This window comes from Eumetopias jubatus, unplaced genomic scaffold (genome assembly GCF_037043125.1).
Source record: "Eumetopias jubatus isolate StellerSeaLion01/CBP00866 unplaced genomic scaffold, mEumJub1_p1.0 scaffold_4, whole genome shotgun sequence".
In the NCBI taxonomy this organism is placed as follows: Eukaryota; Metazoa; Chordata; class Mammalia; order Carnivora; family Otariidae; genus Eumetopias; species Eumetopias jubatus.
The window spans coordinates 90,912,126-90,937,822 of NW_028274810.1; the positions used below are offsets into that span (position 1 = coordinate 90,912,126).

General features: G+C 59.5%; 1 protein-coding gene across 1 annotated transcript; it reads left to right on the forward strand.

Annotated features, from left to right (window-relative positions):
• Positions 1 to 24,495, forward strand: WNT4 (Wnt family member 4). The gene is made up of 5 exons (XM_028090835.2): positions 1 to 77; positions 13,796 to 14,031; positions 22,968 to 23,099; positions 23,195 to 23,337; positions 24,028 to 24,495. Exons 1-5 carry the CDS (start codon positions 1 to 3, stop codon positions 24,493 to 24,495), a joined length of 1,056 nt encoding a protein of 351 aa, XP_027946636.2.
• The last annotated feature ends 1,202 nt before the right edge of the window (positions 24,496 to 25,697 follow it).

Sequence of the window (25,697 nt, forward strand, 5' to 3'; positions counted from 1 at the left end):
ATGAGTCCCCGCTCGTGCCTGCGTTCGCTGCGCCTCCTGGTCTTCGCTGTCTTCTCGGCCGCCGCGAGCAACTGGCTGTAAGTCGGGCCGGGACCCGGCGGGGCCGGGCGGGGCGGGGCGGGGCAGGCCCCGGGGGCAGCGGCCGGTGCCAGGCGGCGCGGGGCAGCGGGCGCGGGGGCGCCCGGCAGGTGTCTCGGCCGCGGGGCGCGAGGCTCGCTCGCCCTCTCCGCTGCCGCCGCCGACGGCCCGGGCCTCCCTCTGGGCACCCCTCTTGTCCGGGTGCGGCTCCCAGCCCAGAGGCGTCAGGGGTGGCGGCGGCGTCCGCACCCATAGGCGGCCTGGGGCGCCCGAGAGTGCAAGGGGTGCGAGCGCGGGGCGGCGGCCGGGGTGGGGTGCGCGGCTCGGGGCGCAGCCCAGGCTCGGCTGACAGGTCGCGGAGGAAGCCCATTACGGGGAAGGACTCTGGGTCCTAATAGCAGGTTAATCCGGAGAAGTCCAGGAGCGAGCTCCCCGCGCCTCGCTGCGCCTCGCTGCGGGGCTGGGCTGGAGGCGTGCAGGGACCTGTTTCTGCTTGGGGGGCGGGAGCCAAGGATAGAAGGAGGGAAGGGACCAAGACACCGGGCCTCGGAGAGCCCGCGGCCCGGCACTGGCCGGCCTTGTTCTCCCTGGGGCGGGAAGAAACTCCTTCCAGCCCTTGAAGAGGACAACAGTCCACCACCTCCCTGTGTCTCACCTAAGGAGAGAGGGGTGGTGACCACTGGTGTGACCTGTCTGCTTCTCCTTTGCAGGGCCTGGCTCAGAGGACTCCCTGGGAAGGGACAGAAGGTTCACTGGGGGGGGGGGGGAGTCTTAGGTGGAGGGAGGGGGATTCTAAAGGGATGAGCTTTGGTGAGGGGATGAACAGGGAAACAAGAAGACTCTAGAGTCCTTCTTCATCCCCCCGTCAGGGACGGTTCCCCAGGCCCCAGGCTTAACCCTGGACCCAATCCCTTTTGCCCAGAGCTCTGCCCCAACCACTGTGGGCAGCCAGTGGGGAGCCAAGCTCCAATATTGATCTGAAAAGCACGAGGTGGGAAGGGGGATAGCCAACAGTGTAGCTGGGGTTTCCATGGAGACAGCGGGAGAGGAAAAAATTCTCTCTGCATCAAGACGAAAGAACAAATATCTCCCATGAAATTGCCCCGAGTGTCCAATGGCTGTTGCTATGAGGTCATTGCGGCCACCCAGGGCCCTGCAGGCTGGAAGGAGTGTGTTCGTTGGGGTCAGAGCCACCCAGGGCTTGGGGGACCGAGGTGATGTGGAATTCTCCCAGCTGTTGGGAGAGTGAGCGACTCCAAGGCAGCCCGAAGTGGCTGCAGAGCTTTTGTTTTTCTTGGAGCCTTAATTTGATTAACACTTCAGGGGCAGTGGCAAAGTGTGCAGAAATCAGGGCACCACCACCCCCTCCCACGACCCCCACAAGCCATCCTCCTGAGCGAGGACAAGGTCACCGAGCTGAGGAGGGGAGCTGCTTTGGATCCGGGGGGGCCTGGGGTCCCTGGAGCTGACCCTTGAAAGCAGGAGTTCAGAGCCAGGGTCTCCAAAGTAGGTGTGAGTGTCAGGAAAAACAAGGACGAGGTGTGACCCACCCAGTGCCATGGGCTACAAAAAGGCAGAGAAAGAAGTGGCAGTTCCAGAGTCCGACCCAGATCTTCAGGGAAGAGAGCGACATCCATAGTGAAACGTCCTTCAAGGGCATCTGGTGTTTGAGCTCCTTTTACAGATGAGGAAACTGAGGCCCCAGGAGGGGAAGCTACTGGCCCAAACTCAGAGCAGAGAACTGAACCCAGGTGCTGATTCCCGGGCAGTGACATACGCCCTTCCCTGAAGCCGTCCCCAAGTTGAGCAGGTGTGGCCCAGGTGGTGTCACCACCCACCCTCAGCCACGTCTAAGCCCGAAAACCCAGCCGGGGAGGCAGCCCCAGCTTTGGGTCTGGGTCACGCAAGCCTTGGGGAATTCCAACAGCTCAGTTCATGTGCTTGCGTCGAGGGGGGCGGGGTGAGGAGGGGTGGCCCGGAGGGAGAAGAGAGGTTGGCAAACCTGTTCTCTGCAGTAGTGATGGTTCAGGTTGCCACGAAGCAGATCTCTGGATGACCCAGCTCACTCCTGCTCCACCCCGGGCTCCGAGCCAAGGGTCTCAGCGCGGACCAAGACGGGAAGAATAGGGGCTTCCTGCGACCCCTACCAAACCAGAGAGGCAGTGATGGAGAAGCGATCTCTGGGCACATTCCAAGACCGGATCATTTGCCTTGTTTTTAGCAACCTCCATCCCTGGGACAGGGACTGAGCCAGCCCGGAGGGAACTAAGCGTCACAGCCTGGCCACCAAGGACCTTGGGGTCCGGAAAGACAGAATAAAAGCAAAACCACGGATGGGTGGGACGGTGTGCATGCTACTGCCGTCAGAGGAAGGGTTCGGTGTGAGCAGGGGCAGTCACAGAGGGGACTTGGCCTGAAGGTGGCAGAATCAGGACAGTAATAGTAAGCATTATGAGAGCTCCCGCTGTTCTCTCTAAATCCTGACAACATCTGAATCCCATTCCACAGATGGGAAGATGGGGGATCACAGAGGTCATTGCCCAAAGTCACCTAGCTAGTAAATGGCGGGGGCACCTGACCCAACAGCTGCCTCTAGAAGGAAAAGCTCTGGGCAGGCAGATGTCCACCCAGGCATGGTGGCTGGCACAATCTTTTCCCGTGTGAGTCACGTGGACTTCTGGCCCCAAGAGGATGGAGGGCAGTGTTCTCAGAAGGGCCAGGCCTGGGTGTCCGTTCCCATCCCAGTACCTGCAGTTAGGCTTCTGGCCAGGGTCAGGGTCGGCTGGCCGGCCGGTTGCAGGAGACGGGGCTGTCTGTTGTCTCAGAAGGGCGGGTGGCCTGGCGGGGAGGCCAGGTGTCCCGCCGCGTGCAGCTGTTGGGCAGGACGGAGGCTGGAGCTGGGAAGGCTCCACAGCCCGAGGCCTGGGCAAGCCTAGAGAAGCTGGAAGCTGTTGATGAGACTTGTGTCTGGCACCCCGGGCGAGCTGACAGCTTGTGGCAGCCCCCACCATCGACGGAGGGATAAAAACAATCCATCAGTGGAAGGCCCGGCTCTGCCACAGATGGGCTCAGAAATGGCCTTGAGAGCGTTCCCTCCAACACGGGTTGTGCTGGGAGTTAAGAGGCCGGGGTTCCAGTCTCCGCTCTGCCCCCCAGGCTGGCCGGCTCTGGATGAGCCTCTCCTGCCCCCCGGGCTCCAGCCCTCAGCACGTTGCTCTGGACTCCAAATGGAAGTACCAAGGAGAGTCAGGGAATAGATGAGCTCAGTTTCCATGCTCGTGGATTTCCTGAAGGAAGGCAGTGGTGTGCTGAGCAGGGGTCCCAGCAGAGGCCCCCTGGATGAGGGTGAGGAGCCTGTTCTGCGCTCAGAGCTAGTCCAGCAGAGTGCCTAAGAACCGCATCTCCAAGACAGCCCGCAGTTCCATCCCAGGTCTGCCATTGACCAGCTGAGTGACCATGGGCAGGTTCCTTAACTTCTCTGAGCCTCAGGGTCCTCTTCTGTGTAAGTGGCGCCCACCTCTGGGCAGTTGTGAGGCAAGCGTGAGCCCATGAGAAGAGCATGCTGAGCACCATGCCAGGCACACCGATGGAAATGGCAGCCATCGCTGCCACTGGAAGCTGAGGATCACCGTCACTGCAATGGGGGAGTCGTGTCCTTGTTTATAAGGATGACAGAGAGAACAGGCGTTCAGGCCGCTGCTCCCAAGCCCTGTGTACCCCAAACCGTTCTGTGGGGATCCTGTACTCTTACACAGGTCACCTCCCTGCTCTTCAACCGGGGCCCCACCCGAGCCTCACACAGCCAGGGATCCAGCCCAGGATATCCTGGTGGCCAGAGAGTTGTGTCTGGGAGCACCCTTCAGGGCGGCTGGGGGCGGCGGCATCTCACCCTCGCTGGATCTGACTCCGTGCAGGTGTGCATCTCTGGTCCAAATTCCCGCGTGCCTACGTGCCCAGCAAGGGGGGTGGAGGGAGTGAATCTCTTGACCATGGGCCGAGTGAGGCCTGGAGCTCCGGGTGCAACTCGCTGGGCCAGGTGTGGGCAGAGCCAGCCCAGATGTGCAGTGCCTGGCCCCACAGGTAAAGGTGTGGCCCATCTCCCCCAGGAAGTGTCCCCCAACCCCCAGCTACAAAGGATCCCTCCTTCTCTTCTAAGTAGTAAACCCCACTCCACTCCTTGGAGCTCCTCCCCTGGCTCTGGGCATTGGGATCAATCACTAACACGTCCGTAGCCCTTTATAGTTTACACCAGAATCTCCTAAATGGCTCCGTTGATATTTTGGGCGTCCTGTGCATTGCAGAACATTCAGCAGCACCCCTGGCCTCTACCTGTTAGATGCCAGGAGCACACCCAGGTGCTCTAGACATAGCCAAATGTCCCTTGTGGGGAAAGATCACCCCTCGTTGAGAGTCAGTGGTTCACAAAGCACTTTTCCACCCATGACCCTATTAGAACCACATAACCTCTCCCTTCCCACTTTTGAAAGAAGGAGTCTGTATTCTTGGCAGCCCCACTTCAGAGACCCAGAGGTGCAGTGACCTCCCCAAGGCCATTCTGCAAATCAGAAGCAGGACTTGAGCTTGACTTGCTCCCACATGTCCCGATCTCCTGGTGTTTATCCCCTGCCTATAGCACTGTTTTGTATTATATATAACTATGGTCCAGTAGTGTGGCTCGTACTTCCACAAGGTTGTAAACACCTGAAGGCCAAGGCTGTGGCACAGATGGCTCTCAACATCTCCCAGTTGCTGGCACGGGTCTGACAGGTCGTAGGTGCTCAGTCAGTATCTGACGCAGAAAGGAAGGAAGGGCTTGTTCACTCCAGAGGGTTTTAAGTTTTTGTCAAAGCGTGCCCTTTCTTAGAGACCTCGGGAAGAAGGAAAGCTCTACTCTACTGCCCTAAGTCTCAGGTGATGCTAAGAGGGGCCAAAGTGGGTGTCGGGACGGGCTGCTGCTGTGGAGACCCCCGGCTCCCCTGCCAGGGCGCACCCCCGGGGGCCTGGCTAAGCTCTTTCTCCCCCTCACCCTCCACAGCAGGGCCCCCGAGACCAGGCTCTGCCCGAGGGGTTTACTCAAGCGGCGGTAACCACCCAGCTGTCTGCTATGGCTTGACTGTCTTCCCTCAGCCCTGGATTAGCAACTGAGCAACTCAGCAAGCATCTGACAAGACCGTGTTCCCCAAACCTGTTGAAACTCGCCCAACTCGGGCCCTGTGGGTGCATTTGCAAAGCTGAGCATTTACGCCAAGCCTCTTTTCTTGTTCCTCCCTCTGGGAAGAAGGGCTTGGCCTTAGCCAACAGGGCACAGGGTTGGCCGGGGAGCCACGGAAGGGGGTGACAGCTGCCCACCATTGGCCGCTCGGGTCACCCCCACTGCAGAGGAGCTCGGCGGGGCTGCCGCCCATTTGCTCAGCAAGCTCAGCTGGAAGGCGAAGCCGGGACCCCACGGTTGCGGTCCAGATGTCCACATGAGTTGCCAGCTTTTATCTCTGAGGCCCAAACTGCGTCTTCTGTGATTCAGCCAAACCCAGGAGAAGGCTCGCTCCCTGCCGTGACCCCACCGGCTCCCCCTTTCCCCATCCAAACCCCTCTCCACCTCCCCCATCTCCTGGCAATCTTGAAACCAAACTATGTTCTAAAAGTTCCCCTGACCAAGTCATGAACCCCGCCGCCGCGGAGGGGACCTGGTCTGAGCAGAGAGGGGAGGAAGGTGGGTAGGAAGGGGGAGGGATGTGGTTCAGAGCGGGAAGGAGCCTCCCAACAGCCAGCTGCTCACAGCTCACAAAGGAACTTTGGAGAGGCCCATTAGAAGCAGCAGGAAATTTCCAGTGAAATTCCAGGGGCCTCTTCCTGCGGTTACCCCTGGATGGTCCTTTCGGACCCTCTTTCTCCCTCTGTTCGCACACAGGACCTATCATGGCAGGGATGGGTTCCAGGGACTCTTCCCCGAGGGCCGGCGACACCAGGGTACCCGTCTTGCGTGAGGGAGGCCCAGGAGTCCTGGCACCCGAGGCACAGAGGACCAAGTCACAGCCATCAGAGTTCAGAGGGTCCTCGGAGATTATCCGTTCAACCCCTTCCAGTGACATTGAAACTCTAAGCAGGGGCATGCCTGGTAAAGCCCCATTCAACCCTGTCAAATGCTCACCTGTGGAGACCCACCCCACCAGGCACTGTGCTAGGCACATGGGGTCACACAGCACATTCGTGTTAGAGCTGGGAACTCCAGCCCAGGTCTCCTGACTATCCTCCCCGAACTTTCCCTGCAGCCCCACACCCTCGCCAGTCATCCTCTGTAGGAGGTTAGGAGCAATGGAGCAAGGAAGGAACCAAAGTTGTCCTAGCTGCCTCGTTGGGATAGGGGTGAGGGTTTGACCACAGGCTCTCCCAGAACGGGGCCTTCAGAAGGAATCCACCAAAGCCAAGGAACTCCCTAGAAACCTGGAGCCACGAGAGCGTGAGCCCCAGTCTAGGAAGCCAGCAGCCGCCCTGGACAGCTCAGCCAGGGTGTTAGCCGCCCCTCCCGGCTCCCGACCCCGGGCTCCCTCAGCCGAGCTAGGGAGGACAGTTCAACGGTTCAGTGGCTCTGGGGACAAGAGCTGGGTGGGTCTTTGCAAGGGAGAAGCTCTCCACTGTCAAATGAGGGGGCAAGGCAAGGTCAGGAAGTGCCCTAAATTTGACACCCACTCACCCCCACCATCACACCTGCCCCACAGGGAGAAGGAAAGGTCTTACGTTCCAGCGCAGCTCTGGGGCCCTCCAGGCTCAGGTCTGAGTGGCTACTTCCTGGCCCTGAGTCAACCACCTGCTCCCCAGAAACACATACTATGAGATGGGAGAGGGGCTCCCACAAAAGAAGTGGGGGGGGCATGGAGCCCACAGGAATGACATGTAGGGAACTGGGGCACCGGGGTACGGGAAGTAACGGAAACTGGAAGCGAAAAGATTTTTAAAATGGGGTTGCTGAGGCTTCTGAGGATGGGGAGAAAGGAAGCTAGGGATCCTGGGAGACAGGGAGAAGGGGGAATAGTACCCTGAGCTACAGGAGTGGGGGCTTGGGCTCCAGAAAAGGCTGTCATTCCTCTGAACTGAGGAAAGGTCCTTGGGACCTGAGCTGAGGATCGAGGACTCCGGAGTTCTGCCAGGGCTGGGGAGAAGGTGGAGGGGAGGCTGCCGCACACACCCCACAACCACGGTGTCTCCGAGGCCGGCCCCTCCTCCCCGGCTGCCCCTCCGGGGGCCTCGGGCCAGTGGCAGCCACTCCTTCCACGGCCACAGAAGCTGCTGAGACCACAGGCCCACGTGCCGTCCAGGCAGCCCCACAGCCACTGAGACACCTCCCTCCGGAGGACCGTTCGCTCCTGAGAGCATGAGGACGCCTTTGTGGTGGTCCAGGGACACCCTGGGACTGCAGCAGGACTCAGCATTGGAAGAATGAAGCCACCTTCCTCAAATCATGGTCACTGCCGAACCGTCAGACCCTGGGTGCCCGGGGCCATCCCCAGAGTCTGATCCGCCAGCCCAGGCTCAGGAGCCAGAACAACCTGACTGGCTACGTGGCCTTGAACACATGCCTCCCGGAACCTCATCCGTAACATGGAGGGGATGCCACCCTCCTGGCCAAGCCTGCACGGCGGCAACAAGGATGTGTTCAAGCATGTGACTGCTGTCTGAAGAGGACGGGAGACGTAAGGTCCCTCCCGTCCAGTCAATCTCGTCCCACAAAGGGCTTCCAAGCCCCTGGGCACACCAGCCTCTGATCCCCGAGCAGCACCCCATCCCCCGTCCCACCTCTCGGACTCCTGGTCCCTGGAGAGTCCGTCCGACGGGCCCGAGTCGCTGGCGCACGCCGTCCAGTTCCGCGGGCTCCATCTGGAGATTCCGTCCAAGCTCTGCAGTTGGGGTGGAGGCTGAAGTGACCTACTGATCCCAGTGCGAGTGCGTCCTTCCCTCAGGCTGGTGAGCCCAGGTCTACAGGAGCTGAGGGAGCCGAGCCAAAGAAGGCCAATGAGCAGGACTGGTCTGCGGTCCGGCAGGGGGCCCGGCTCAAGGGCCTGGGAAGGGGCTTCGAGGCGGTGGTGGTGATGAAGATGAAGATGAAGGTAAACATCTTAATGACAGCCATCATGATGATATAACATAAGAAGGTTGCCAACAGGGGAGCAGTGTCTATTGTGTGAACATTTAATCCACTTAAGCCTCCTGAGGTGAGCGAGACCTATTATTCTCCCCATTCTACAGATGAAGACCCTGAGGCTCAGAGATGCTCACTAACTTGCCTCCGGGAACACAGAGCCGGGATTCTGACCCAGTCTGCCATCTCTCTTGCACAGTTCACCACCCTGTGGGCCGTGGGGAAGGATAGGTCTCTGGGATGGGGCCGCATCGGGGAGTGGGCAGCAGGATTCGGAGACCGTGGGTGCAGAAGCATCCAAAGGCCCGAGAAGTGTTGAGGGTGTGGTGACACCCTGGGGAAGTAGGCACTGGCCAGCGCCGGGGAGAACGCGGTCCTGGGTGGGGTCTGTGGCGCGCATGCCTTCGCCGGGCCTATCTCCCCAGGCGGCTCGCTGGTGGGCAGGCACTACGGCTCCTTCCGGCTCCTCCTCCAGCCTGCTTGGCCTCCTTCCTCCCGGGTGTCCCAGGCACTGCCACTCCTGAGGAGGCTCTAAATGTGGCCCGGGCAGGCAGGGAGGCCAGAGGGAGGGGGCAGAGAGGCCTACGCTGGCGTCCCAGCCCCCACCTGGACACCCGCGGGGCCAGGACCCACGACACTGATCTGCTTGGCCTCCCAAACGCTCCAGCTATTTCCCGTCCCCTCTCCTCTGGACGCTCAGAGTAAGAGCCGGAGAGGAGCCGGAGAGGTGCGGATTTTCCTCTAGGAATTTGTATATTTTTTTTAAAAAGCAAGCAAACCTGGAAAAGCTTGGGACAAGCCCAGCTAATTTTAGTTTCTAATGAAAACAGCAGGTGGCCGAGAGGATCTGATCTCCCTGGCAGGGCCAGGGCCCTCCAGCCTTGCAGGCTGCGGCACGGGCCGGCGGGGAGGGCCTCCTGGGAGGAGCCTGCAGGACCTGCAGCCCCCGGTTGAGAAGATGGGGGCACGAGCTGGCTGGCAGCGGCAGCCGGGGCCGCCCGGCCTGCTGGGGTAACCTGATCGATGGCAGGGCTGTGGCTAGAGTCCTGGGTGGCTGGGGCAGCAGGTGGCAAATTGCTAAGCCTGTACTCGGCAGTGGCAGGAAGAAGCCCAAATTGGGGCAAGGCGACCAGAACTAGAGAAGAAGCAGAGATGGTCAAGGCCCTCCACAGGCCTGGCCAGCCCGGCCCTGCGACGGCCAACACTGATCACGCCCGGGAGGCTCTCTGTCTCCCCAGAAATGGCTTATGCAGCCGACATTCGAGCCCGGCCCAGCTCCAGGGTCATCGAGTGGCACACGTGGCTCTAGGGAAAAGGCTGAGCCACCTTAGGGTGCAGGAAAGGGATCCTGAGGCCCCCAGGACCAGGTGGGCCTGACCCCTGACCGTCTCTACGCCCTGCGCAGGCTGGTAGGCAGAGGCAGCCCCCGTGGTACTCCCTCAGCCCCCCTCTTCCCTACCCTGAGGACTCTGCCAAGAGGCAGCATGGGGGACAGAGCCCCCCATCACGCTGCAGGCATTGACCAAAAACCTTTTGTGGGCCTCGCCCTGTGCCAGGCCCCGAGGAGACCATGGCTGGACCTGACACTGAAGGTAGTGTCAGCCCCCACAGCCATCAGGCTGGGCAGACCCACAACCAGGGTACAGGGGAGACAGAGCTCCCAGTCACTTGCTGGCTGTGAGACTTTGGACGAGGCACTCCACCTCTCTGGGCCTCAGTTCGCTCCTCTGTAAAATGAGGCCAGGCCCCCAGACCAGATACCCGAACAGGCAGGCAGCACAGGCAAGGGCCCCAGGTTCCACCTCTCTCCACCCCATTCCCAGCTGCATGTCCCGCTGCAGCAGCCAGCCCTTCCCGGGCCAGACCCTGGGATCTGGGAGAACAGGGTGGGCTGAAGCTGTGCCTCCTGCAGCATGGAAGGGGACAGCTATGGAGCCAGATGAAGGCAGGGGCCGGGGGGTGGCACCCGTGCCAGCGGTGGGGGCAGGCACGCTCCTCGGCGGAAGAGGGTTCTCAGCTTCTTCCTGGAAGCTGTCCCAGTGACTCACGGCCATGGCAGCCCACAGCTCACCCCTAAAGCCCCACTACTGTTATTTCAGGCTGCCTCCCCTCACTGAGTCTGGACCTAGGAGACAGGGGTGGGCAGCTCCTCTGGTCTACTTCATTTCTCGTTCAACGGTAGGGGCTCCGTCTATCAGCCTGGCTGGGGCCCCCTGAGGCCTTTGAGGCCTGGACACCCCCCTCCTGGTTTGTAGAAGGAGGACTACCACTCGGACAGAGGGAAAGGCCGCACAGACCTGCCAGTTTATTGTCCCCACGAGGAGAACAGGCTCTGAGTCGGCAGGGACTTGCCCAAGGTCACACCGTGGGCTGTTGGCTCAGCCAGGCCTCCCCAGCCTGCTTCCCCTGCCCAGAGAACCCCTGCCCTTGAACACCTGCCTTCACCAGGAGCCAGGAGCCTGTATAGCCTGACCTGGCCCCTTGGCAGGACGCAGAGGGACCAGGGGCTGAGATGGGGACAGGCCAGCTCTGTGCCCCCATGTCATTCAGGGAATAGGGGCCCCCACCCTTATCCAAGAGGCCAAGCCTGGGTCTGAGCAAGAAAGGATCCGACTTGAGGCCCAACTCCTTGTCCCCTCAACTCGCGGCCTCCCAAGTATGGACCTGGCCCCTGGCCAGTCGCTGGGCTCTTGGCGCCCCCTGCAGGCCAAGAGCACCAGGTGGGACTAGCTCCATAGGGGACCCCGTTTCCTCAGCTGGCCCAGGCAAGGGGAGCACCCAGACAGGGCTGAGGAGCCAAGTCTGCCCCCTTCCCTCCCAGATGCAACCCCCCTGCCCTTCAGCCATCCTCCCATCCTTCTCCCCTCTGGGAGGCTCAGGCTCCTGCCCCAACCCTACCAGTGTCTGTGCATCCCCTAGGCAGGACCTGATAGAGAAGACGGGGAGGTCCCCCAGGAGGCAAGGAACGTGGGGAGAGGAAGGGAAGGTTGGACTGCCTCAGCCCAAGACCACCCACCTCCTACTTACCTGTGCTGCCAGGGAAGGAGGGGTTCCTCAGGGTCACACCTGCGACGTGCCCAGCTGAGAGCCGGCGGCACCAGCCACATCAAATTACCTTAATTTATCACAGCAGCACTCTGGGATAGGATCCATGGTCTCCACCTCTAGATAAAGAAAGCTAGACTCAGGCCTCACAACCGGGGCTGGGGGTACTGATGCAGCCATGAGGAGGAACGTGGGTCCCAGAATCAGATCTCCCTCGGGTGTAGAAGGAGGCATCACCGGTCGTTAGCCAAGAGCTTCCCCTGAAGTGCTGTCCAGGGCCAGCCTGGCTTCCCAGCTGCTCCTGGGAATGTGCGAAAAGCCCAGATGCCCACCCAGCCCTGCCTAGAGGGAGGCCCAGGTACCTGCGCTTTCAGCAAACCCCACAAATGTTTCGATGCACAGCCAGATTTGAGAACCATCCCTCTGGTCCAATCCACGTGCCTGACAAACAGAATCCACCTGCTGCTCACACACCTCCGGGGGAGGAAAGCTCGGCAACCAGAAGGCAGCCCATCGGCTGCACCTTGACCAGCATCCTTAGGTTGAGCAGACCCGGCTCCCAGCAGTTTCTGCCCACTGGGATCAGGTCTAGTCCTTGAGCTGCTTAAAACAACGTTGGATCTGGCACAGGCTTTGAAGTCAGGCAAAACTAGAATCAAGTCCTGGCTCCACCTCTTACCAGCTGGATGACCTGGTGCACAAGGCAAGCTACTTAACCTATCTGTGCCTCAGTTTCCTCATCTATAAAATGGGAGTCCATTGGCTTGCTGAGGGGATAAATGCAATAATGTAAGTAAAGTGCTTAGCCTGGTCCTAAGTTCCATCAAAGTGAGCTATGCTTATTACCATCGTCATTAAAATGTCCCGTATTTTAGTGGGGCTTTCTATGTACTTCTCTCTTTGCTCTCCATGCATTCACTTCATTCGGCAAACAAATAGCCAGTTCCTGCCCCACTGCCTCAGACTCCTGGTCAGACCATCTTTCACACACAGGACCCCTTTTGCTCTGACGGCAGTTCCTTGACTTAGCCAGAACCAGTGGTAACCTCCCCACATTGCAGATAAGAAAACTGAGTCCTGGAGAGTGGTGGCCTTCCCCTTTGACCCCCTCTTTGGACAAGAAATTCATGCAGCTTCCCTTATAGGATGCAACAGCATCTTCACCCCCCTGCTCCAGGAAGCTCCTGCCATCCCAGACCAGGGTTGCTGGCCAAGCCCCTGGTGAAGGGGCTGGTGTGCAGGGAGGCTGGTTCACCATAAAGTCAGGGGCAGCTTGCTCTCTCTGGCCAAGGATGCTAGTGGAGAGGGGTGGGGACAGGCTGAGGGCCAGTGGTTAGAACAGAGTCGCGGGGTTATTGGACCGGGGCTTCGGTCTACATCTGCTCTTACATCCAGGTGACCCTGAGCTGATCATTTCACCTGAGACATACCCGGCACTTAGTAGGTGTTCAGCTAATGCATAGCTCTTTCCCTTGAGAGGGATCACTTCTTCCTGACCAGGGCCTTTCCCCAGCTCTGCTCCCATCCTGTTGAGCATTCTTGCAGCTTGCTTCCAGCTCCCTTACCTCCTGGCCCAGATCACACAGTGTCTGTCCTCAGATGCAGCAGAGCCTGCCCGGGCCCCTCAGCCCACCATGGAGGAGAACAGGCAGGAGGAAGGCCCACCCTGCTTGAAGGGGTTTGCAGCTCAGCTCTGGCACTTGCTATATGTGTCACTTTGGCCCTGTCACCCTCTTAGCCTTCATGTTGGAATCCATAAAACGGGCATAATAATTACCACCTCATAGATTGGGGGCAAGGATGCGGCAGTGACTGCCACTGTGCACGGCACGTAGTGGGTGTTCTATGAACAGTCATGCTCTCTCCTGTCCTCCCCTGAAATGGATGCTTTAGAGCCCCCGCTCCCTACAGGCCTGGTCCCAGAACCCTCGGATGTAAATTACCCAGCTTGCTACCCCATGAGGTGGAAGAGCATTGCTGTCCCATCTTCAGGCTGTAAAAATTCCAGGGGCCGAGGGAAGAGCACGGCACACTGTTTTTGAAGCCTTCCTCCCCTGCCCCCTTCCATGTGCTGACCGAGTCTCCCGGCTGCCGCCCTGATGCTGGCCTCCATCTGGTACCCAGGGATGTGGCTGGCCGTGGCTTGGGATGGGCTTAGGTTCCTGGGGTCCTTGCCTGGGGGCGGGGACAGAGAGACACCAGGGGAGTGGTCCCGGCCTCCCAGGCAGAGAGACCTGACAGGGTCAGAGCCTGGGGACCACGCCGGGGTCCCGTGGGGGCTCTGTCACTGTCCCTCCCAGTGCCTGGCCTGCTTTGACGGAAGCAGAGGCTTTCTTATGCAAGACAGCACTTCCCCCTCTGATCCCAAGAGCCAGGCACGGGGGCCTGTCACCAGATCCAGAGAGAAGTCACCGCCGGGACCCATCAGGGGGATCAATCGGTCCCTTGGAGACCTGGGCTGGGCACAGCCAGGTCCTGGCAGTGGGAAGAGGAGGAAGGAGCGCTGCACCGCATTCCACGCCACCGCCTTCTCCCCAGGTACCTGGCCAAGCTGTCCTCGGTGGGGAGCATCTCAGAGGAGGAGACGTGCGAGAAGCTCAAGGGCCTGATCCAGAGGCAGGTGCAGATGTGCAAGCGGAACCTGGAGGTGATGGACTCGGTGCGCCGCGGCGCTCAGCTCGCCATTGAGGAGTGCCAGTACCAGTTCCGGAACCGGCGCTGGAACTGCTCCACGCTCGACTCCCTGCCTGTCTTCGGCAAGGTGGTGACACAAGGTGAGGGAGGGGCTCGCAGGAGGTGTGGGGGGTGGGGGTGGGGGGCATCTCCCTGGCAGGGGGGTCATGTGCTCGTGAGTAGCCGGAGCCATCTGCCATTGAGCAAGCTAAACCAGCACGCGGCTGGAGCCAGGGCATAAGGCTGCAGGTGGGGTGGAAGGGGCCAGCAGACGAGTGCTGTTCCTTGTGGGTGCAGCACTCTCTAGTCCGTAGGGCTTTGGTCCCCAAGCTGCCATCCCCATTCTACTGAGGAAGAAACCAAGGCTCAGGCAGGGGAAAGGATGGATTGGCCCAGAGCTCCTCAGAGGGTGAACCTGGGGCTCCAGACTCCCAGCCCCATGCTGCTTTGACCGTAACTCTCAGCCTCCTGGGTGAGCCCACCTCGTTCTGTACCTCTGACAAGCCATGTGGACAGCCTCACCATGCCCAGCTCTGAGACCACGCAAGAGCAGCACCCCTCCTCTGTCTTCCCGGGAGCAGTAAAGTCAAGCCCAGGAGGGGCAGGAGCTTCTACACCAATAGTCCAAACTAGGGACCAGACCCTGTTTTAAGTAAATGCTGACTCCTCTGGCCCTGGAGAGAGGTTTCCACGTTGCCAATGAAGAAACTGGGGCACCTGGAGGCTGAGTACTTGCCTGAGGTCACAGAACCAGCAAGTGGCAGAGCCGGGGCTTGAGCCCATGCAACCCAGCTCCAGGGTCCTGCTCTTACCCATAATGAGAAAATGCCGTGGTGCGGGGTCACATGGGAGCCTTGGGAACACGCGGGTAGACTCCTCCCCTGGCCAGGGCTGGATGCTCAGAGAGAGCTTTCCTGAGAAGTTAGGCCCTCCGCTGAGTGAGAAATATGAGAAGGCATTAAGCCAGAGGAAGGTGGGCAGGGCAGAGAGAACGTTCCCTGCAACTGGAAGGCTCCTCGAGAGGTCACTGGGTCAAGCTGCTGCCCTCGAGGAAGTGCTGTAAACCAGCTGCCTCTTTTTCTACTTCCTGAGCCTGAAACTGACACTCCGGAGCTACTAACCGTCGACAGGGCCCTTTGACTCGTGAGGCAGCGGGAGGGCATTGCCTGGGCCAACCTTTGTCTTGGCACCTGTGGTCCTGGACAGCCAGGGCTGCTGGGCTTGTGGCAAACCATTTAGATGTTGTTGGAAACCAACTGTGATCGAAATTTGGAAGCAATTCTCCGGGGAGCTGGCAGAGGCCAAAAAGGCACCATCATGCTTGGCATTACTGAATACTGCTGCTCCAGGGAAGCAGCAGAGATCCAGCGAGTAGCCAGGTAATGGAGGATCTCCCCGGGACGATGGTGCCACTGCCAGGGCCCTGGGGCCACTGTCTGATGAGGCCCAAATACTAGGCTCAAACTGCAGACTAAGCACGGGAAGGCCCTCATATTCGATAGGTGTTTGGAGTTTCAGGGGCAAAGGTGGCTCCATGTGCCAGGCCCTGTCACAGCCCCCGTGCCTTTGCATGTGCTGTTGCCTCCACCCCAAGCATTCACCCCTTTCTCTGCCAGCTCAGCGCTTCCCTCCTGCAGCATCTTCGCAGCTCCTACAAGCGGGCGGTTGCTTTTTCCTCTGGGCTCTGATGCTCTTTGCTCATGCTGGGGTTTTCTTGGTTTTGATATAATTTCAAACTTACAGGAAAGTTACAAAAAAAATTGTTTCACCTCTAGGTGAGAGATTTACTTTTTTTATTGAGGTATAATTGACATACAACATTATATTCATTTCAAGCCTACAACATAATGACTCCACATTTGTATATATTACAAAATGATCACCACACAGTTGCACATTTTTTTTCTTGTGATGAGAATTTTTAAGATCTTCTCTCTTAGCAGCTTTCACATATGCAACATGGGATTATTAACCACAGTCATCATGCTGTACATGACGTCCTCATGACCAACTTACTTTGTAACTGGAAGTTTGTACCTTTTGACCCCCCTCAGCCATCTCGCCCACCTCCTCCCGCCCACCTTTGGCAACCCCCGGTCTGTTCTCTGTATGCATGAGCTTGGTTTTTCCTATGAGGAATTCCCATAGTACTCTTTACCTAGATTCACCAACTGTTTACATTTTAACCCATCTGCCTTATCAATTTCTCTCTCTCTCCCTCCCCCTTAATACACACAAACACACACACGTCTAAACCATTTGCGTTCACACAGCTTTCATCACACCATTTATTTTTAGTTTTTGAGAGAGAGGGGAAGAGAGCACGCAGATGTGCGGGGTGGCGGGGAGGAGCAGAGGCAAAGGGAGAGGGAGAATCTCAAGCAGACTCCACACCTAGTATGGAGCCCGATGTGGGGCTCCATCTCACGACCCTGAAATCATGACCTGAGCTGAAATCTAGAGTCGGACGCTTAACCGACTAAGTCATCCAAGCGCCCCTCATTACATCTTTTAGACTAAACTATAATGCCTGTCCCCTTACCCCGCTCTCCCATCCCTAAACCTTGAACCCTTCCATGGCAAGGTGTCTCGTTTACCTGTTTCCTAGCACATGGCAGAGCCTGGCATGGAGGAGACAGTCAGTGGACGTCATCCAGGGGCAGCAAGTCGGGGCAAGGACTCAAGGGGCAAAGAAGGGGAGGCATGGGGTCACTGCTGGCCCGAAGCCAGTGGGGAACCCCGTGGGGAAGTGCCTTCCTCACTGGTGTGTGCAGCAGGAACCAAGGAAGGGCCCACCCCTGGCTCAGCAAGTTTGAGAAAACTCTGAAAATCCTACCAGGCTTGGCTGAAACCTGCTCAGGACTAAAGTCTGCGTGGTTGGGTGGAGCATCCAGCCCCCTCGGGGCCAAGTCAAGGCGTGCGCCCACCAGGCAGACATCAGGCGTGTCCGGAGGAGAGATCTGAGCTCTTCCCGCTCATCCATCTCCTCGCTCTTGCTTTTCTCGTGTTCTTCCCTAGCGAAAGTCCTCTTGGAAAAGTCGTCATTTGTCTCCACTGAGCAAGAGGGACTTGGACATCATCAGGTGCTGCTCTGGGAAGTTCCAGGGCTGAGGAGGCAGCTGTGGGGGGGCATGGGCAGGTGCGACCTTGGGAGAGTGGTGTCACTGTGTGACAGGGTGTGTGGCAGCACTTAGGGTCCACCCTGACCCAAGAAGAGCCCTTCTCACCGGCTGCTGTCACTGGGGACAGCCACAAGAGCAGCAGCTAGGCTGGGCCGGCCTTTAGTGAGGCCACCAGCTTTTAGGGTGATGGTAAGGGTGAGCCTGGTTTGGTGCCCACATTCATGAGCTGCCTGGCTGGGGTCATGGCCTCAGACATGGAGGAGGCCCAGGAGTCGGGCCATCCTTGGAGAAGAAAAGAAAGCCCATTTGTTGACGGCCCCGTGTGTGCTGTCTGGCATCAGATCACCCTCACGACAACCGAATGTGTGGTGATGTCCCCCCACTTTACCACCGAGAAAGGAGGTTCAGCAAGCAGAGGGTGGTGACACACCCACCCAGCTCCAGGACCTGCCAACCCCTGGCTCTGAGATCTCAGACAAGGTCCATCCCCCTTCCTATAGCCTCAGCGTCCTCCCCGTAAACTGGGGACAATCCCAGGACCCACTTCCTGGCCGCCAGGCCGAGATGGTGCCTCTGAAGCGCTCGTTGACTCCCCAGGGCCCCCCAGGCTGACATTGCCTGAGGTCTCCCAGCCTCCAGCCCTGCACCCCACCACCCCCAGCAGCGGAGGTCACCCTGCTCCTGGCCTACTGGGGAGAGCTGGACGTGAGCTAATGGTCACCAATGAGGACAGTGTATGACTGAGGGCCGAACCATGTGCTCTCGGCTGAAAATCTAGCAGAAATTTGGGGCAGCCAGGAATGGGGGCAGGTGGCAGTTCTTGGCTGAGCAGGGGTTAAGGACCGGATGTGGGATGTCCTCGTACGCTTTAGTCACTGCTTTGTCCCAGAGTCTAGAGCAGCACCTACACATAGTAGGTAACTGATAAATACATGTTGACTGAATAAAAAGAATTTGAGGATGGGAGTGTGAAGCCCTATAGAGCCTGGCAAAGTTTCAAGGTCACCATGAGCAGGACATACTGGGCTCCCAGAGCGGGCTGGCCTGAGCATGACAGGGAGCGGCGAGAAAGGCGGTGCAAACTCCTCCCCTCTCCCCTCCATCTGTGGGCAATGCCGAGCCTCTGCCCACCTCTTCACATCTCATTCTGTGACCTTGACCGAGGCCTGTCCCGAGAGAGGGGATTCGATGAGCCCTGAGACCCTCCAGCCTCTGGCTGCCATGGTTGGGAGGTGATGGGGTGCACTGGCCAACGCAGAGTGAGGATTCAAACCCAGGCCCGCCTTCCCACCCGCTGCGTGTCTGACGTCATCTAGACGCCTTACTGACTGTAACATCAGACTGGATTTAAGACGTGAAGGCTTTCCAGTCCTAGGCTGTGACCTACCAAAACCTCTGCTCTCTCCTTGACCCTCAATACTGGCATCATAGTGGGCCCCATGAGGGTGAGCTCAGGCCTTCCTTCTGGGTGACCTCCAGGCCAGCCTTTTGGGGTCCGGGTTAGTTCCTGGTGGGCTGGGGTGGGTTCCCAGAGACATTCTGTCACCGGGAGTTCCTAGAGGACAAATTCACCTCGGTATCCCTGGTGTGTAGCATCAGGCCTGGCTCCCAGCAGGTGATCGATAAATATTTGGTGAGGGAGCAAGCAAGGCATTTCTCTGCCCCAAGGAAGCTTTCAGCCCAAAGGCAAACATGCAGTCAACTACCTGGTCCTCAGAGTGTCAGCACCCTATGCCATCTGTTAGCAAACAAATAAAATGTCATTAATCACGACAATAATCACAAAATATGTCTCCAGTGCCCATTATGTGCCAGGGACTAGACTAAGCACGTTCTATATTTTACCTCATTAGATTCCCATAGCCACCTCTTGAGGTCAGTACTATTAGCCCCCTTCTGTGGACAAGAAAACTGAAATCACACACCAGCAGAGCGAGAAGTACATCTCAGGCCTGCTGGCTGAGCATCCAGGCTCTTTCCCGATACTCACCCCTGTCTCTGAGGGCTGCTCTGTGCACAGCCCTGCGCTGGGCGCTGGGTGACAAAGGAGAAGTACGGGGTCAGCCTGGCCCCGGGAGCTTCCAGTCTGGCTGCAGAGGCCAGACAAACACGCAAGACCCTTAGGAGATAAGACCTGCCACCTGATTCTGGTCCCAGGGCAGGCAGGCCAGCGAGCGTGCCAGCAGTCCTGGGAGCCCAAGATGGTGGGCAGGAGGTGTGGGAGAAGTGTGGGGTCTGGCCTGCCTGGGCAGCACTCTCTTGCCCTTGTTAGAGTGGGGACCATGAGGCTCAGAGAGAACGGTCCCACCACTAGTAAGAGTCTTAATTGACTCCTTCCCTCTTAAATCCAAAGAGACTTCCTGGAGGTGGTTTCAAGAAGAGGTGAGCTTTTGCGGCTGAGAGAACAAAGGAAACTGGGGAGGCAGGCAGGGAGCATGGAAGAGGAGAGGACGGGCACAATGTCTTCCTCAGAGACGAGTGCCTGTCCTGTGCCGTCTGCTAGGACTCCCGCTGGGTCTGCTTTGGAAACCCGTGAGTTATGCTTGAATGGCCCTTCCACCGGGATATCTGTCTGGTGCCCAGGGCATCACCATGCCCGTGGCTTCTTTTCCAGCCCAACTCTGCGTCCACAGCTTTTCCTCCCGACTTCTTCCCGCTCAAATGCCCTTCCTTCCAACATCTGGGAGAGATGTCGCACATGATGTGCTCAGATGCCCTTCCTTCCAACATCTGAGAGAGATGTCGCACATGACGTGCTCAGAAGGTTACAGGCCTTGAGTCAGACAGGCTTCAGTTCCTGTTCCCACTTAGCTGCTGACCAACTGAGGGACCCCGGACAGGCCACGGAGCCTCACTCCTTCCTCCACAGAGCAGAGCTCGAGAGGGCTGGGTGCTGAGTTGTCATGAGCAGTGGATAGCTTGTGGGAAGGCGCTGGCACTTAGTAGGCCCTCAGAAAGGGTAGCTACTACTGGGTCCACAGGACAACTCTGAATTCCCAGCCCCGGGCCACCTTCACACTTTGGAAAAATGGCCTTGAGGTGGGACCCGGAGGACAGACACTGGAGCCAGGGGAGGGGGAAAGGAGCTGGCTGTGGGATGCGGCAAAGGGCTCTATGGAAGAGGCAGGCGGTGGCAGGGCCGCTGCTGGTACCTTAGAGAGCTCTGCCTTACCCCCGGCTCCGGTGTCCCAAGAGCACAGAGCCAGGTCTGTCTCCCTGCTGCAGCTGCGACAGGCAAACCCCCGACCAGGGAGCAGCTCTCTTCCATGACACGCGGGGCCTCCCTCTGCTACACTTGCAGACGCACCGCTGTCCCCTTCTGTCTCTGCCAGGTGCCCCCCTCGTAAGCGAGGCTCCAGCCTGGGCACCCAGGCAGAAGGGAGGAGCCAGGGGGGAGCCATGGCCCTGGAGTCAAAGGGTTGGGACCCAGAGCCACTTGGAAAAGGCTGACAGAGCCACTGCCGTGGGCCTTAGGGGCATGGTGGTGTGGCCACATTCTCCAGGCCATTCTGGGGCCTCCTGTGCTGAGCCCAGGCCAACTGCTCAGCATCCCCCAGGGAGGAGCCCACAAAAGGGACCGGACTTGGCGTACAGCACGTGAGATTTAGGGTAGGCCTGAGAAAGCCCTTCTTGGCTTCACACACAGGAGGGAAGAAGAGATCCACTGCATGTGTATTCCTGGGGGCTCCGTGCTCCATGAGGAGGACAATGTCAAGGGTGAAAGCTGCCTGAGTTCAAATACTGGTTCCACGACTTCTTGGCTGGGTACCGTTGGTCCAGTTGCTTCACCCCTCGGTGCTTCAGTTTCCTCATCTGTAAAATGAGTATTAAGTCTCTACTCCATAGGGTTGGTGTGATCCATAGGGTTGGTGTGAAGAGTATTATAAATGATGTAAAGTGCTTAGGCAGTGCCCAGCACAGAGTGAGCTCTCTCTAAGCCTTGCTCTTTGCTATTAATATTTTCCTTCCAGAATCTCTTCCTTCGGGCCCCCTCCCAAGCAGAGAAAACCGTAGTGTCCTGTTCCTGAGACCAGGGCAAGGGGCACCTGGAGTCCCAGTAGATGGACGTTGGTCTGGAGAATGAGGCAGAGGTCTCCCTGAGCAAACTCACAGGGAGCCCTGGACACCGGGGCTACCAGCGCTCAGGGAAGGAGATGAGCCCAGGGATCGGGAGGACCAGGGGCTACCTGAAAGCCCGGAGAAATGGAAGTAAGGACCACACTTGGCCAAGAGCTGGGGCCACCCTTCCAGTCCCTATCTCCTGCCTGCCCTTCCCCCTTAGTCTTTGGGGCAAAGATTTATGCTGGTTCAGGCCTGGAAATACCAGAAATACCAGAAACTAAAGTCGTCCCTCTTTGGGCGGCCACAGCACAAAACCAACCAACATGATCCTGCTATTAACCTCGATTAACTTGGAGAGGGTTCCATCTCAGGCTGTCGAGGCCCCTGTGGCTCCAGCCAAGCCCCCTGATGCTGGCCCAAAATGGCCAAGCCAGGGCAGAGGGTGGGCCGTGGAGAGCGGGTGGGGGACCGTGGAGAGTGGGTGGGGGGCCGCAGCCCCAGCTCAAGGGCTGAACATAGAACAGGGCATCCTGAGCCGTCGGGGCCCGAGCTGCCCCCCACCCCAGGGCTCGGCTTCTGCTGCCTGTCCACAGACACGGGCACAGAGGAGGTCATTGTTTCCATCTGACCACGGCAACTGCTCCCAGGGGCAGCCAAGAGCACAGGCCTGGGTGTCACAGTGGTAACTGCCAACCACGGGGCCAAAACCTGCCCCCTCCACTCCTGTGGACACAGACACTCCAGCGAGAGACAGAAGGACAGTCACGGGCACACAGAGGCCCTCACAGGGCCTAGAAGAGGAGCAGGGCCTGTCTGGTCACACACCCAGCCAGCCACGCACACATGCAGTATACACACACACACATACATGCACACACACACCCACCCACCACCACCCACAGCCCCAGAAAGAGGCTCCATAGCAGCTACACCCCGAGGCACAGTTCCTAGGAGGATAAAAACACCCATTCAGGCAGAGAAGGAGGGCAGGCACCAAAATAGAACCGCTAAGAAGTCATGGGGTGGAAGAACAAGCAGCAGAGCCGGACGGACCTGTGTTTGAGTCCTGGTGTTATCACTTCCTTGCTGGGTGCCTGGGACCAAATTACCTCCCCTCTGCACACCTGCACTTCACCATCTATGAAGTGGACACAAACAAGGCTCCCGGCAGCAGAGCACAGGCTCCCAGCACTACTGGTCATGGTGGACAGTAGGGGCTGTCGCTATGACGATGGACCCTCCCAAAGGTGTCAGGAAGCAACATGGCCTCAGCAGAAAGGGCTGGGCAGGGACGATAGTGCAGGGGGGGCCCCCTCAGGGTGCCAGGGGCCAGCTGGGGGGTGGGCACGAAAAGAACAGAGGTTTTAGAGAAAGCCAGAGCGGGGCTGGCGGCCACGGCTCTGCTACGCCATCGCTCTGGAGCCTTGTAAGTCCACCTGTCGAGCCTGTCTCGTCTCCTGGACGCTGCCGTGAACAGGGCTCATGTCCCGGAGAGCTTGTGAAAACAGTGTCCCCCCCTAGGTAAGAGCACTGAAGCTGGACTGCGTGCCTGCTCAACCACGTTGTGTGAGCCGCGAGGTGACTAATCTGTCTGTAAAATGGAGATACGGTGGCACTTACCTCATGGACGCTGCAGGGAGGAGCCCACGGGCAGGCTCGCAGGCGGAAGCAGCACTGGGGTGCGGCAAGCGCCCCCAGTGGTTGGCCTGGGCAGGACAAGGGCGGCGGCTCGGGGCACCTCCTGGCCCCCCAGAGCCTGCCTCATGGGGCTCCCCTGTACCAGTCCCCGCGACAAAGGAGGGTGCGGGGCAGAGCACTGGGACCCAGCCCTGCCCTCCCTCTGCCTCCCACAGGGACTCGGGAGGCGGCCTTCGTGTACGCCATCTCTTCAGCAGGTGTGGCCTTTGCGGTGACGCGGGCGTGCAGCAGTGGGGAGCTGGAGAAGTGTGGCTGTGACCGGACGGTGCACGGGGTCAGCCCGCAGGGTGAGTGTGGGACGAGGGGAGGGCGTGAGTGGCGGCCGGGGGCCTGGGCCCTGCCCTCACTCACAGCGGCCACGGTGCACCCCCATCCCCCACAGGCTTCCAGTGGTCGGGATGCTCGGACAACATCGCCTACGGCGTGGCCTTCTCCCAGTCCTTCGTGGACGTGCGGGAGAGAAGCAAGGGGGCCTCGTCCAGCCGCGCCCTCATGAACCTCCACAACAACGAGGCCGGCAGGAAGGTAGTGTGGCACGTCCCCTGCCACCATCACTGCCAGGGCAGGGGCGGGCTCAGCAGGGCCCCCAGCACACTCTCCCCACCCTGACCGGGCGCCCCGCGGGAACACTCATTCAGGATCCCAGCAGCACCAGCACTCCCGGGCGGGGGGGGGGGGGGGGGGGCGCCAGCCGGCTTAGGGGGTGGCAGGCGGGGAAGCAGCCGGGTGAGCAGGTGTCACGGAGCAGTGTGTGCCCCCGACACGCCCACCCACGAGTCTATGTACACACACACACCCTTCCTAAGTAGCAGAGCTAGGATGCGAACCTGCTGTCAGCACACAGATCACGTGCCTTCTCCACCCTCCTCACGGTTCCTCCACAGATTCAGCGCAGCTGTGTTCTCCCCCATCCTGCCACTCGTCATTCCCTGTCTCATATAACACTACCCTCCGAAATGCTTCTCCATCAACGCCAAGTGCCCCAAGCACAGGGACAGTGTCTTCAACGGTCCCCAACACAGCTTACTGGCCCACCCCAGTATACAGCAGGTGCTTAACACAGAAGATGCAGGACAGTCAACCTTGCTCCAATTCTGTGGCATTCCCCCCATCCCTGGCCCCGCCGGCTGCCCCACCACCACCAGCGGCCCCTCCTCAGCGCCCCCCCCCCCGCCGTCTCCTGATGGGCCCTCTCCCCTCCCCACCCCCCTGCAGGCTATCCTGACACACATGCGGGTGGAGTGCAAGTGCCACGGGGTGTCGGGCTCCTGTGAGGTAAAGACGTGCTGGCGAGCCGTGCCGCCCTTCCGCCAGGTGGGCCACGCACTGAAGGAGAAGTTCGACGGCGCCACAGAGGTGGAGCCGCGCCGCGTGGGCTCCTCCAGGGCGCTGGTGCCGCGCAACGCACAGTTCAAGCCGCACACAGACGAGGACCTGGTGTATTTAGAGCCCAGCCCGGACTTCTGTGAGCAGGACATGCGCAGCGGCGTGCTGGGCACGCGGGGCCGCACGTGCAACAAGACGTCCAAGGCCATCGACGGCTGCGAGCTGCTGTGCTGCGGCCGCGGCTTCCACACAGCGCAGGTGGAGCTGGCCGAGCGCTGCAGCTGCAAGTTCCACTGGTGCTGCTTTGTCAAGTGCCGCCAGTGCCAGCGGCTGGTGGAGCTACACACGTGCCGGTGACCGTGGCGGCCCACCGGTGACCACCCTGCGGCCCGCCGAAGGCCGGTAATTTAAACAGCCCCCCGCACCTACCCCAAAAGATACTGGTTGTATTTTTTGTTTTGGTTTGGTTTTTGGGTCCTCATGTTATTTATTGCTGAAACCAGGCGGGCGGCCCCAAGGGCACCAGCCAGGGCCTCTCCAAAGCCTGGGCCTTCGTGGCTGCCACTGACCAAAGGGACCTTGCTCGTGCCTCTGGCTGTCCACATGCGGCCGCTGCCGACCACGTGGGTGTTAGCCCTGTTTTTCTACTTGCAGACTTGAGCAGGGTAACAAGGAGTGTTCGCCACGTGCCCCCTGACCCTCCCATCTAGGGAAGGACGTGGCCCTAAGGCAGGGGGAAACCGGCGCCATCTTGATGAACTTGCACCCCTATACATACACACCCAACCCCTGGCAGCTTCAGCCTAGTAGCCTTGTCTCTCGAGTACCCCGGACAAGGGAATGGGCAGGCACCAGCTCAAGGGCAAAGGGTTCGCTTCGGCCCCCCATGAGCAGCTGGAGGTTCAGTCTCTGTGGGACCTTCCAGGCAGGAAGAGCAGGTGAGACAAGAGCCAGAGAAGGCTCCAGTCCCGCCCCGGAGCCCAGCCCCGCCCCGCCCCCCAGCCTCCCCATCAAAGAGGGGAAGGCACCCCTCCCTGGTCCCTCCCAGGCAGGAGCACCAGCTGTCATCCTGGATCAGAGGCCCCAGCCAGGCCTTGGCAGGGACACCTCCACATGTGTCTCCTCACGGTGCCGCTCCTCGGTAAGATGAAGAATGGAAATCGCACACGCAGAGGCACTGGCCAGTGAAAAAGCCTTTCCCCACCCATTACTTTCCTCAGTGAACCACATTTCCTGAGCAAATAGTACGTGCTGGGCCCTACCCTGGGCCATCCCATGGGATGGTCACACTCCTGGCACACGCAGACAGACATGCTTGTGCCCGTCTTACAGCACAGGGGACAGCGTTCAGCCGCGTACCAGAGCGAGCTGGCTGCAGAGGCACAGCCGGAAGAGCCCTGCAACCAAGGCTCCTCTGGGACACCTAACCCCAAGGCCCAGGAACTGCAGGTCTCCTTGGGTCTGAGCCTCGGGGAGGGGGCACCAGCTGGAGGAAGAGGGGCCAGAAAGCAGCAGAAGCCACAGACTACGGGCTGGGCCTAGCAGCCACAGGGTTCCAA

Coding starts and splice junctions, on each gene's coding strand:
- WNT4 (XM_028090835.2), top strand. CDS start 1: ATGAGTCCCCGCTCGTGCCTGCGTTCGCTGCGCCTCCTGGTCTTCGCT. Junction 23,100..23,194: donor GCACGGGGTCAGCCCGCAGG/GTGAGTGTGGGA, acceptor CATCCCCCACAG/GCTTCCAGTGGTCGGGATGC. Junction 23,338..24,027: donor ACAACGAGGCCGGCAGGAAG/GTAGTGTGGCAC, acceptor ACCCCCCTGCAG/GCTATCCTGACACACATGCG.